At 38.4% G+C, this 13796-nt stretch overlaps 1 protein-coding gene across 1 annotated transcript; it reads right to left on the bottom strand.

Annotated features, from left to right (window-relative positions):
* Positions 1 to 1623: 1623 nt before the first annotated feature.
* On the bottom strand, positions 1624 to 2556 carry LOC105094819 (olfactory receptor 4C6). Its single transcript, XM_010986912.3, has one exon. The coding sequence runs from the start codon at positions 2554 to 2556 to the stop codon at positions 1624 to 1626; it is 933 nt and encodes a 310-aa protein (XP_010985214.3).
* Between the last annotated feature and the right edge of the window lie 11240 nt (positions 2557 to 13796).

Here is a 13796-nt window from a genome sequence, read left to right as displayed (position 1 = left end):
AAACTTTATCAACTTATTACTTCACATATTAAACAAATATAAAGTCAAGAACCTCACTCCAAGGTTCTTCCTCATATTTTCACTATGTAATTATAATAAAGTGAAGGTCATCCTAAGAGTTTCCTAAAGACTCAAGTCATTACACTGATACGGATTTAGTCTTTAGTTATAGGTGGAAAAGAAATAAAGAAATTTAGGGCTAAAATTAATCTTTACTTTGCAGTATTTTTAAATGGCATTGTGAAGTTTCTTCTATGATTGAAAATTAAAGGGCAACTAGAAGCTAACTACAAAAGCTTTTCACACCATGTTCCCCGTCTCCTCTATAGCACAAAAGTTAGAGTTACTCTGTGTTCCTAAAACATTTCTGGCTTTGGGTCATTTTTAAGACACAACTACATTCATGCTCTCTGGGGGCTCGGGGAGGACTAGAAATACTAACATTACAAGCTCTAAGCCCTGTGTACATTTCTGATCTTGCTCCTTGCCACTCTATGCCCAGATCATTGTGTCCCATCCATTCTGGTATTTTATATTTCCTTGGAAGTACCACGGTATCTCTTGCATTAGTCTTCTCTCTCTAGAGTCTTCATCCCACTGATCCTCATATGGCTGTTTCATTTTGATATGTTTTGTCAATTATTGGTGCTCATCAGTGTTAAGCTTATTAATATTTCATAACTTAGACCCTCAACAGAATTCAAAGTCAGCTGAAATGTTACCTTCTAATAGAATTCTTCTCTGACTATCCAATATGAAGTAGGTTCCATGAAATAGTCACAGCCCTCCATTTCCACAAACTCTGTACTTACGGCCACTTTCTGCCTTTTGGTTTTCCTTTGTTTATTTTTCATTTTATTGATTGCCTTCTTTTTCCCCCATAACCATTTGAATTTGGCTACTTGAATTTGGTTATTTGGCTCTTGTATTCTATAATCATTCAACAGGTATTTATTGTAAACCTAACAAATGCCGTGCATAAATAAAATTTCCTCTTTTGTAGTTGTCCAATCTAGAGAGAGATGGAAAGTAAAAAAATCCAATGATAATTATACACAAATAACTCTTGGTCATTGTTACTAAGAAGATAAAGAGGATGTAGACATAGAGAATAATGGTAAGAGTAGAAGAATCATTGACTTGATTCATGAGAGGAGGCTCTCTGAGAGAATGCCAATCTCTTAATCTAGGACCAGAAGCTATAGACAAACAACCACTTGAGTAGATGAGAGCTTGTTTTCAGAGAGAGAGAAGCAACAGCACTGAGGTGAGAAAAGGCTTTATCAGCTCTAAGGGCAGATGGGAAAAACCTAACACGTCTGGTTCATGGTGAGGGGCAGGGAGGCACTCAATATGTGGTTGGAAAATTAGAGGTAGCAGAGAGATTAACCAGGAGATTCTAGGATAAGGCAAGGAGGTTCTAAAGGCAATGGGAGGCCAAGGAAGGATGTGAAGCAGTAGAGCACCATAATCCTTCAGTTGTAAACACCCTAAATCATAAGTCAGATTTATATTTTTAAGAGATCCCTCTGGCTGTTGGTGGAGAATAGACAGTTACTTTTTACACCTTTCTAAAAGAATGACTTCTCCTTACAGGAAACATGTGATGTGCTCAGCATTCTATCACTTGCCAACTGAAGGATTTCCTTGTTTCATCCACAGTTTTCTCATGGAATTTTTCACCTCTGCATTCCTCAGGGTGTAGATCAAGGGATTTAACATGGGTGTGATGACTGACTCAGACACAGTCATAGCCTTGTCTATGGGGTAGGTGGCCACAGGCCTCACATACAAGAAAATGCACGGCACAAAGAACATGACGACCACCGTGAGGTGGGAACCACAGGTGGAGAGAGCTTTACGCCGCCCTTCAGAGCTGCAGAACTTCAGGGAGCAGAGGATGACCATGTAGGAGGTGATGAGGATAAGGAAGATGGCCACACACATCACCCCACTGTTGAGGATGACCAAGAGGCCCAGGATGTGGGTGTCCATGCAGGCCAGTTTCAACAATGGAAACAAGTCACACATAAAGTGGTTTATGATATTGGGGCCACAGAAGGGTATTTGATACATGAAGAGAAGCTGTATAACTGCGTGGAAAAGTCCCCCCAGCCAGGCCCCTCCCAACAACAGGCAGCACACCCGAGGTCTCATGATGGTCATGTAGTGCAGGGGCTTACAGATGGCCACGTAGCGGTCATAGGCCATGACAAAGAGAAGGATGATCCCCACTCCACCAAAGAAGTGCTCTGCAAACAGTTGGGCCATGCAGCCTTTGAAGGAGATGGTAGTGCTCTCAGAGAGGGAGTCCACAATCATCTTGGGGGCAATGACAGAAGAGAAGGTGACATCCAAAATGGACAAGGAAGTAAGGAAAAAATACATGGGTGATCTCAGACTCTGATCTGTGACCATGGTTACCACAATGAGGAGGTTTCCCAAGACGGTGGACACATACATGATTAGAAACACAGCAGAGAGTATTCTCCTCAACTCTGGATTCTTCGTAATGCCCAAAAGGATGAATTCAGTCACATTGTTTTGATTTCCCATGTATTAGATGATGATATAAGCCCCAGCTGAGAGTTATAAACCTGAAAAAAGCAGCATACCATTTATAATTAGTGATTGTTTGGCTTCATGTATTTCCAGGATCTCAGGGAACTTATGTTCCTTTTTTTTTTTTTTTTCATTTATTCACCATCTAAGCATTTGGCCTTTAATAACATGCTAAATAAAGAGCTTAAAAGAGAGCAAGTTCATTAAAGCTAGGATCTCCCCAGGCCTTTTCTTCTCTCTCTTTAAATGGTCCTTCCATGTGAAATACATTTTTCCTCCTTTTGTTGTTATCATTTATAGCCAACATTTGAAAGTACCTACCTTGCTCCAGGCATTAGAATAACCCTATGACTGACTCTTTTACAGATGAGGCAACTGCTTCTCAGAGAGTTCAGGAAACTTAACTAGGGCTGCACAGCGAGTGGGTAGTGGGGCTGGAAAGCAAACCACATTTTCTGACTCCAGAATCAGTGCTTTCAAACATCAGTATTGCTTCTCTAGCAATTACACTGTGAGTTTATCATTTACCAATCTCCGTGCTAAGTATGTTACAATATATTATCCTGTTGTATCTTCAATAAACATGAAGTGGATTATTCTTCTGGGTTATTTTTCAAGCAATGTGACACTTTTTTCATAATTTTGTGTTATACTCCTAACTATGAAATGATCAAAATACATCGAAAACTAGTGATAATATCATCTCTGACTAATACAGTGTCCGTTGATGGAGATTACAAAGTGTGATGATTCAGCAAAGACCCAGGTCACAATGTAATTGACTCAAATCTGAATCAGTCCAAGTCATTCCTTTCAGTTCCTCTGTTTCCTACACGGAGCAAAGGATTCTGGAACACAGCAGTGACAACAATTCAATAACCAGGTTCACTAACTGTGTTGCCAGGCAGTGTCAAGTACGATGCAGATACTACCTCATTTAGACTTCATGGTACCATATGAAGCGGGCACTGGTCCTATACCCATTTTAAAGAAGAGAAATTGAGGTCTTTGCACGTTAACTCTCTTGCATAAGATTATACAACTAGTGCGCTACGGAGCTGGCATTTTGATCACAAAGCTCAAATGCTTAACTGCTATGTTCTGCTCCGGAAGAGAGAAAAGATTATGCGGGGTTTCAGGAGAGTTACTATGGCAGCCTGGAAAAAAGTTAACAATGAAAACATGCTTTCTATTTGTGGGATTTCTAAGCAGAGGCAGGCTGCCTCCTCTCAGGAATTTTGCATATAGCGTAGCTTCAAACTGTATTTGGACTGTAACACTCTGCGAGTGATGAGAGGTCAGCCGTGCTATTCAACAACCCCACCGCCACCTCCATTCCTTACACAAATGCAGAGGGTCCACAGGAGACTACGAGAGAAACATTTTATTCATGTTACTTAACCTCCTCCTCTCCCTCCCAGCCCAAGAACTGAGATTTTTTCGTAGAAGAACCTTTGTTCATCATAAGGAACACTGGCTCAGGAGTCAGGAAGGGAGAAGTGGGTCTTATCCCAAGTCACATCACTAACCGAGTCTGTTAGTTTCCTCTCTTGCATGTAAGGATGGCTCACTAGCTGAGAAGCCACAGAAGGAACTCTGTCCTCTTCATACACAAACATTCAAATCTCAATTGCATTCATTGTTTATGCCTCTGGGTAAGATTTCCTTAGAGATGTGATTCATTTCATGCTTAAAAAAAAAAAAAAAAAAAAAAAAAAGGAAGCCAGTGTTCTAAGTACTAACTCATGCCCCATCTGTCCTTGTGGCTTGGGACTTACAGTGATTCCTACCTGACATTCAACATTTGTCTCCAGAACCCTGTCTCTTAATTATTCAACTTTATTCCTCTGTTTTCCTCACTTTATTGCATTGTCATCCCACCCACTTCCTGCCAGACTCATCACTTTTTTTCACATCTGCCTTTCTGTGTCCAGGGAACATCACTGGATCCAGATACAGCAAACTTACCCCTAAGTCACAGCCAGGCCACTGGCAGGCTTAGTACATAATCTCAGCCTCCCCAAGCCTCAATTCCTGCAGCAGTGCAATTATTCAAAGAGAAACCATAGATACCATGTATGCATTGCTTATTATTTGAGATGAATCTGCACAGGGATTCTTTTTCCCCCCTCATTTAATCGCCACAAACAGCCAAATTATGTAAGTATTATTATTGTGTGGATTTTCTGAAGCAGCTACTGAGCCATAGAGAAGTTGTATGACACCCCCACAGTTTCTTGGCAGGCATGTGATTAATTCCAAAGCATACAGCACTAACTACTGTGCTTTCAGGCCCCCCAGTACCCACCTCCTGCCTCACGGAGCTGCTGTGAAGTTCAAAGGACGTAATGTATATGAGAAAACTCTGGAAAGCAGCCTACACACATTTTTCCTGACCATATCCTTATGTCTGTAAGTTCTAGGCTTTCTTACTGCCTCTGTCAACTCCTTTCTACCAACCAATCCAACACCAGGCTTCCCAGTTGCTGCCTTTCCCCCGGTGCCTGCCTGCACCCTCACCAGCCTGAATATTTGTTCCACTTACTCATGGAACATTTCTTTTCTGTATATGACTACTTCACGTTGATTTCATGTTTCGCTTATTTCCACAGAGACATGTTTAAGGATTGCCACTCCTTTCACGTTTCTCAGAGTCCTTAATACATTAGTAAGGATGCAGTGGAACCAATACAATCCAAGACACCTTATTGACTGGAAGGAAACAGCAAGGAGCCGAAGGGCACTGGTAACGCTGGTGCCAGCTCTTCTCCAGGTTTGAAAACAGATCTGCTACCATAGTCTAGTTGCTGTTTCTCTGTCAACCGGGCACAATGATGCCATTTACTGGCTGTTTCTGGATAATCTCTGCTTTGGCCAAAACCAAGAATTAAACAGTACCTTGAGCTTCAGTCCGGTGTTGAATCTCAGCATCAGCTGCACTCCTGGTAAGTCCTTTCACACTGGTCAGTAAGGAGTTACTTTTTCAAAGGCTGTTCAAGTAAAGACAGGAGCAGTTATGATGGATGCTTTTCTTTTATTGGATAGTCTGCTTCCTTCACTTTGCCCTCATTACTTGAGTAGACAACAAATATTTTGAAAGTTTTTCAGAGGTAATCCATTTCCTTAAATAAGGGCAGGGCTGGTAAATTTCAAATAATTACAATAGGAATCATTGTAAAGTAAATAAATAAATCAAGAAATTATTAAGGAAACTGTGTCTTAAAGCTAGACCATGGCTAGGAGAAAGGAGAACTAGGGCTATTCCCAGCAGAGAGGACACGAGCAAAGGCCCAGTGGTGAGGCTGGGAGACACTGCGCAGTGAAGGCCAGAGAGTAAGGGCCTTGGCTCACATGCACTGGCTCTAGTTTTGATTCTGGACCACTTTCTAGCTATGTGATTATTTTGCCTCTGTAATTTATTCTTTCAGCTGTATATTTGTATTTAGAAATACTGAACTTGTATATTTATGTATGCAATTTAATAATACAATTATACAACAGGTACACATATACACTGTACATTTTAACAAAAAAAGTTACCATGGACACCACTCCATGTCAGTATATGAAGATTTATTTTATTTCAATTTCTGCTATTTTAACAATGCTGCAGTGACAATCATTTCATGGTAGTGTGTCTATCTATATGTATATGTTTCGGTAAGGTAATTTTTTACAATGGAATTGCAGAATCAGAGACTATGAACACTTTACCCTGAGTAAGTATGGGTAAATTCTCCTTTAAAAATGTTTTTCCCCACCAATATTGTATCAGAGAGTTTGTTCTTTCTATAACTTACTATCTTTCTTTTTTATATCCACTTCTTATTTTTTTGCTCTTTATTATTTCTTTTTAAAATTTCAGAGTTACGTATCTTTTTAGTTGAAGTATAGCATTTCTTATTTTTAATTGTAGTTCTATTTTGTAGTATTTTTCTTTTATCTTTATAATCTTACAAGAATGCATTGTATAGTCAAAAATAATTCAGAAAAATTTTTCAACAAACATTTAAATTAGTTTCATAGATAAAAGAGAGTGGCAATTAATTTTTTTTTAGATTCATCAGTATACCCATTTCAAAATAACAACTGTGGTAACTAGCTAATCGTAGAAAGTGTCACCTCCTTGAGGTCACAGAGTTAGTGAGTGGTATAACTTGGATTTGGATTCCAGGGACTCTGAAATTGAACTCTGTGGCTTGGCTTTCTCATTTCTGTTTGAGATAGATAGATAGATATTTATATTTATATTTATATTTATATTCATATAGATAGATATAGATACATAGATATGGATATAGATAGATACATACACACACACATGTACTATATATATATACATGTATATATATACACACATACTGTATATATAAATATGTGTAAAATTTCTCCAGTGACCGCTTGAGCAGCTGGGTGGTCCCGGTGCTTGCATCTGGACTGTCAATTTTATGTGTAATTGGTGGACCTGTATCCTATAGAACTCTGTGAGCATTCTAACTCACTAACTGGATTTATCACTGAAAGGCTTCAAAACAACTCCTTCATACAAATATCTTCCCAGTACTTTTTTTCATAAAACTAAGGACTAGTTAATAGAGTGCAACTAACTCAAATAGAATTTTGCAGAATGAAAATGGCAATAATTTTGTAATTAAAAAAAATTAAGGTCTGCAGTAACTTATTACTGTTTGCCCAGGATGCTCCTAAGTTACCTCCCTGGTTAATGTCATGAAACCAACATTATCATCACTGGCATCACCACTGCCACCATCACCATCATTGTCGCTGTCACTACCATCATTTCTATGGGTAGATCTACTTACTACTAAATTTAGTACTTGTGTTTTGACATATAGAGAAATATAAAATTTCTACCCATCCTTAAAGCCATCAATCTAACACTATTACTGACTAAACATAACACATTGTAGAAAAAGTAGTACTTTAGTTTTTCTGTTTTGTTTTGTTTTATTTTCTTAAGCAGAGATTAAAGACCAATAGTAGGAAAGAAAAGAGAAAAGTCTTGGGATGTAGGAAAAAGAAGAAAAAGAAAGAACAAATAGAGAGTGAGAGACAGATGCAAACTCACAGGGAGAAAGTGGAGACATAGACTGAGGGCAGAGGAGGGAGGGAGAGAGGGAGAGAAAGAGTAAGGGAAAGAGAGAAACAGAGCTTGAGATAGATAGACAGGTGGAGAGAAAGAGAAAGGGAAAGAGAGAAACAGAGCTTGAGATAGATAGACAGGTAGAGAGACAGAGAGAGAGAGAAATTGGGATAAAAGTCATCAGGTAATTAAATACTTAACCAAATAATAAAATGATTCTTAGAGCTTAGTTTTATCAGTTGGTCAAAAATGACAAGTTGTACAAACAAAGATTCCAAAATCATCTCATGTCTAACCTAAGATCTTACCAAACTCAAGATTCATTCATGTAAAGTAACATCAGAGAGTCCAAGAGCCAGGAAAAACTGTTCCAGCTTGGGTTTTTTAATGAGGGTGTCAAGCTGCCTGATATAATGATATATTGAAAACAAATGAAGTAAAGGTTATCCAATTATTACTTTTTGGTCAAATTTGTAGAGATAGGATTTTCATTGCTTTCAAAGAGAGACTGAAAACAGAAGTCTTAAGTATTTATAAGCTTAATGAAGAAGTAAGCTTTCTGATTTATCAAAGGATTTCCACTTTCTCCAATTAAGGATAATTGCTAAAAGGCATCCAAATACAGTGCTTACCAAAATCATTAGGGTCCCTTCTTGAATCCTAATTGAGTGTATTCTTAGATCAAATAGAAGTAGTTTTCTTTCAGCTTCTTAGAAGCTTTATTATAAATGTAACGTTCTCCGTTGTGTGATGAATCTGGGCTGTAAGAGGTCAGAGTGACGGTTCCAGCAGCTGTGACAGGGCACAGGCTGGCATCATTCTAATCGGCCCCCGTGTGGTTGATATTCCACTGACGGAGGTGCTAATCCTTGATCCAGTGAATTTCCACCCTCCTACTTTAATAGGGTGCTCCCAGGAGAAAGAACATCACTGATCACTGAGACCAGATCAACATGCTGCTCCACAAGCAGAAATCTAGATCACAGAATTAGCCACTTTATCATTGTTCCTGCACCGTGATCTGTATTTTATTTACAGAATGGCCACACATGGTCTCATACAATGGCGCCATATGCTTCTTAACATGCATTGTTCTTTCTCAAGCTTTGGAAAATTGCTTTCTAAAGCTACAGTAGTTATTGGATAGCTATTGTTATCCTTGAGCAATTGCATGACAGAAGTAGAAAGGGAGACTTGGTTCCTTGAAAGAATTCCTAACCTATCAAGATTCTCTACCCTGAGGTAGTCAAACTGACTTCTGTTACATCCTAGAGTCCTATTACCTCCTGACTTGCTGTTGCCAGTTTTTTACATTGGTGTCTCATTCATGATTATTTTAATACCTCCCCCACTGAGATCTTGATGATTTTCCATCAGACTCCCATTTATCAGTTTGATATTATTCAAATACTTGCTTATGCTCTGGATTAAGTGGTAGTTTTTTTTAATACTTCTCCACTGCTGACCCTTGATTTGCCCTTGGTTGTATTTCCATCTCCCAGGTAGGAGATGACTAGCAGATGATGAAAAGAAGCCAAGAATATTGCATTGTTGTGGAGAAACACAATTACCAAAAGTTACAGATGATGAAGTGCTACAATCTTGTCATAATTTTGTAACTCCCTGGTCAGATTATTTTTAATACTGAAGATATCACTGAAGTTGTGTTAACAAAATACCTACAGAAATTTACACACCAAAAAAAAAAGCTCTATTTTAGTCTACAGGGCATTGAACTAAATGAAGTTAAAAGATATGAATTGAAATGCTTTAACTGCTACTTAGCAGCTGTGAAACACTGGGCATAGTATATTACGAATTTTCTCCGGGTCTCGTTCATGGGTCTGTTGCCAAAAGCTGAAAGAACACAGCCTTTGCAGTTATCACCTTCCAAATCCCTTAGGTGCGCATACAATGGGAGGAATCTAATTTCCATCCAGAGACCAAGCTCTAGGGCATGCCAGTAGCATGGCTTTTAGCATTCCAATGCCTTCCAAAGTGAAGGTAGGTGGAATGGAGCTCGAGAGGACCAGTACAAACTGCTAAATACAAGTTTAAAATGCAGACTACAGCTGTTCACAGGGAAAAAATACCAGCTTTTCACACAGGGCTATATTTAAAGGCTAACTGCTTCAAGGTTTCTCTGAAGTAGACAGTGACGTCATTGGTTTGGGACAGAGGAAAGAGAATAAAGTACTGGGATTTTAGAGAAAGAGAAAAAGGTGGAAGTACTCCTCTAGCAGGTATGGTCCTGTATCACTAACAGTCCTAACAGCCCTGTATTCACTGTAGAACAATGAGGGAGTAAATGGATGGTGTAAATGGAGTGTGATGGTCTAGTAGCGTCAAAGTCTCACTTGAGAGCTAGGTTATGATTTTAAGGGGGATTGGTTAGTGTGGCCCCAAAGTAATGGGACCACAGGATGAAATACAATTCTAGGTTGAAAATGCGCACAGTCCATTAGCATTTTCTGAAGACAAATCTACAAAATTTCTAAGTGAACTTTGAAGGAACTGGACTTAGTCTACTATTTGACTTGGGCGCCACCTTGTGGGAAGGTAGCATAAGGGCCAAGTTGACCAAAGGGGTGTTGGAGCTACAGAAATTATCATGAATGGGGTTGTCCTTAATCTGTGCAAAGATAGGGTTGTGTGGCATGTTCCCTTGCCTGTTTAGAGTTCTTCCTGGGAACTGATCTTTATTTGATAAAAGACTTTATATTTATCATTGCATCAGCTTAGCTTGTTTGTCCAGAGATGTGACAAATTCCCCACTTAAAAAAAACGTATTGTCAACTCTCTTCAGTAACAAGCTTTTCCTTTTCCCTCCAGGTTAAGAGTCTTTGTCTCTGTTTTTCTCTGAAAGGTCTTAACAGTGTTGTGCTTCAGTTAAGAATTCTGTAAATGGTGTATTTGGCATCTTCTCCAAACAGATTTCAAAACATCTTAAATCTGGCAGAAAGCTTCTCTGACTGCCCTGGAAACAGTCTCCAAAGCATCATCTATTCCTGATTTTATCCCAAATATTTGTTGCTAACTGTTCCTATAATAATCAGTTTCTTCTACTTTGTGGTACCTGTAAGTGCAAACGTGGTTCAGAATAGTTTTCATGGGATAGATGGTTAAAGTCACTTCCTCTCACAGTTTCATTTTCCACCTAGAGCATGTTACAATTCCAGGAGCGCAGGGCTGGTTCATTTAGCTTCTGCTTCTTGATGACATTTCAAACCTCAGAGGGCTAGACAGTTATAGAGTGATAGATAACTGACAAAGTGGGATTATTTCAGTGTAGAAATTCCCCGTTCTTTAAAGATGAGGGTATTTTGGATACATTTCTCATAGTCCATGAGGCTTTAAAAATTACCATACACTCAACCTTTAGCCTGGTTTGGGGCTGTTTTATAGGGACCAGCACACTTAACTTTCAGGGGATTTAGGAGGGTAATCGTGGCTGTATCGAGTGGGTATTTAAATACAGGGTTTCAATATTGGGCACATGGATAGGATAGCATTAAGATGGAAATTTATTTGAGACAAAAATTACATTTTACAGGAAGGAAAAATGAGTTAGTGTTGACGTTTTCTCACATAGAAATCTTATTATTTGTATTTACACACATGGTTACCACTTTGGGGGTTTCATTCCTTTTAGCAGATCTGGATTTCCATTTGGTATCATCTTCTGACTGGAGGACTTCCTTCACCTTTCCTGTATTGCAGTCGGGTGTTGATGAACTCCCTGGCTTCTGAGTATCTGAAAGTCTTTACTTCACCTTTGTTTTGAAAAATATTTTTGATAAGTATTGAATTTTAGGTGGACAAGTTTTGTTTGAATACTTCAAAGCTGTTACTCCACTGTCTTCTGGTTTATGTTATTTCTGGTGAGAAGTCTACTGTAAGTTTTGCCTTTATTCCTCTGGGCATAAACTGTACATAAAGTTCTTTTTTATTTTTTTCCTCTTTGGTTGCTATTAACATTTTCTCTTTATCACTGCTTTTGACCAATGCATTATAACACATTTTTTTTGTAACTTTCTCCATGATTTTTTGTGCGCAGGTTTATTGGATTATTGGATCTGTGGACTTACATAATTTTCATTAAATTTGGAAAAAATGTGGCTATTATTTTTAAAAATATTTTTCTGTTGCTTTTCTTGTTCTGTTTTTTTAGGATTTCAATTACTCATATGCTAGGCCGTTTGAAAATTTTTCACAGCTAACTGATATTTTCTGTCCTTGTTTTTAAGTCTCTTTTTCCTTTGTTTTTCATTTTGGATAGTTTCTATTGCTGTATTTTCAATTGTGAAGTTTTCTATTCTGATGGGTAGGAAGCCCAAACTAGTCCAGGTCCTGTGTGAGTTCCTGGAATTATTTCCTCTCACATCACTAATCTTGCCTGTCATCCTGAAGATCCCCAACATCCCGACCATCTCAGCTCTCCACAAATTCACCTGCACGTTAACCAGTCCCCCAGTAAAATAAGTAATAAGACACTTCTTAACCAGGCCAATTTGTTCATATTGGAAAGTAAATATGCAAACTATGGGCATGGTTTTTGTCCAGCCTTTGACAACTGGGTTGGGAGCAGAAGTGCCCAAATATATATTGAATGGCATTTGCTTTGTTTCCAAGAACCTGTGGGCCCCGAGGTTAGAGTTTGCAAAATAACCAAGAGTAAAATAATGAAGATTCCAAATCTAATCAAAATCAACTCCAATCTAAGAACACATTTCATTATGGATTCTTACTATCTAATTATGGGGTGTTGAAGGAGGCCCTGATCCTATGTTCCCAGAGGCCTGGGTCCCCATAAAATGTTCCCCATAGAACTGATTCCAGATGATCACCCATGATGAGTTAAGTTTACTATACATGTTTACCATACACCACTAATGAGTTCTCTTTACCATGCACCACTGATATTACAGTGACTTCTCTACCGACTCCGGTGTACCAGCAGCCTTCTCTGATACCACAAAGCAAGAATAGGAATTTTGGCAATTGTTAGTTCTTCACTCATATTCCAGTATTGAGAACTCTAGGTCAGTTCCTGCTGAATGCAGGAGGATCATTTTGTAAATATTTATGGACACTAAAATGGAAGCTAAAGCATCCAGCATCCCTGGGTGATTCCATGAAAAGCTCATTTTCCTTTCCTCTAAAGAGTGCATTTTTAACCTGAACCATCCTATTTCTTTCTTCTTTTCCCCCTTACTGTCCTATTCTACTAACTATTCAATGTCTCATTAAAGGAATCCACCAAGACCCCTCCAATGGTCATCATTCTATAAAAATGTTCAAAGTGAACAATAAGTAAAAATTTTTAAAGAGAAATTTCATACACTTTAAGGGATTTTGTAGGTGTGTACATGCACACACACACCAAATTTACAGAACTGTGGAAGACTTATCAGATAATTTTACTACTTAGTTTGTGGCAAGAAAAATAATAAGATTCCATTCTTTGTCAATGAGGTGTTAGGTTTGAAAAAAAATGAAGAAAGTAAAAAGTTGTGCAATTTAGTTTTTGCTTTGTGATCTTTTTTGTGCTTGTCTTTCACGTGATGAACTGTCAGTTGTAGCTGTGGCTGTCATGTCTGTGTTCATGTTTTGGAGATGAGGTTAATATTATAATCACTGGTATTACAAGAATGTCAATTTGTTTAATGTTTCACATCCAAAGAAAACCAAAGTGGAAAAAAATGAAACAAATAAGATATTCTCTCCAAATCACACCTAGAATGTTCACCAATATTTGAGAGTAAATATTTATAGATTAATAATAAATCTGAATGCTGTGAGTAATCTGTGATTGTGCCATTATGCAGATTGGACATGGCAGTAATCTATGTGGTCATATCCCTGAAGGGCAGAGATGTCTCTGATGTAGCCATTTAGATTTCAGCCTTTCAAATGCTGGAGTCCAAGCTGATAAATAATGTTGGCTGAAGACCAAGGTTGAAGCTGAACTTCAGAGCATCCCTACTTAAAAGTTTTCTGCAAGATACTTAAATTTGAAAAACAATTGTCTACACATTAAAAAGGTACCCTTACGTGTTATGTATATAAATGATGGAGAGTTCAAAGGGGCACCCAGTCTTGGATGTGAAGGTGGTACTGTGCCCATGCT

The sequence above is a fragment of the Camelus dromedarius genome, chromosome 12 (genome assembly GCF_036321535.1).
Source record: "Camelus dromedarius isolate mCamDro1 chromosome 12, mCamDro1.pat, whole genome shotgun sequence".
In the NCBI taxonomy this organism is placed as follows: domain Eukaryota; kingdom Metazoa; phylum Chordata; class Mammalia; order Artiodactyla; family Camelidae; genus Camelus; species Camelus dromedarius.
This window is presented reverse-complemented; position numbering and strand designations above follow the sequence as displayed.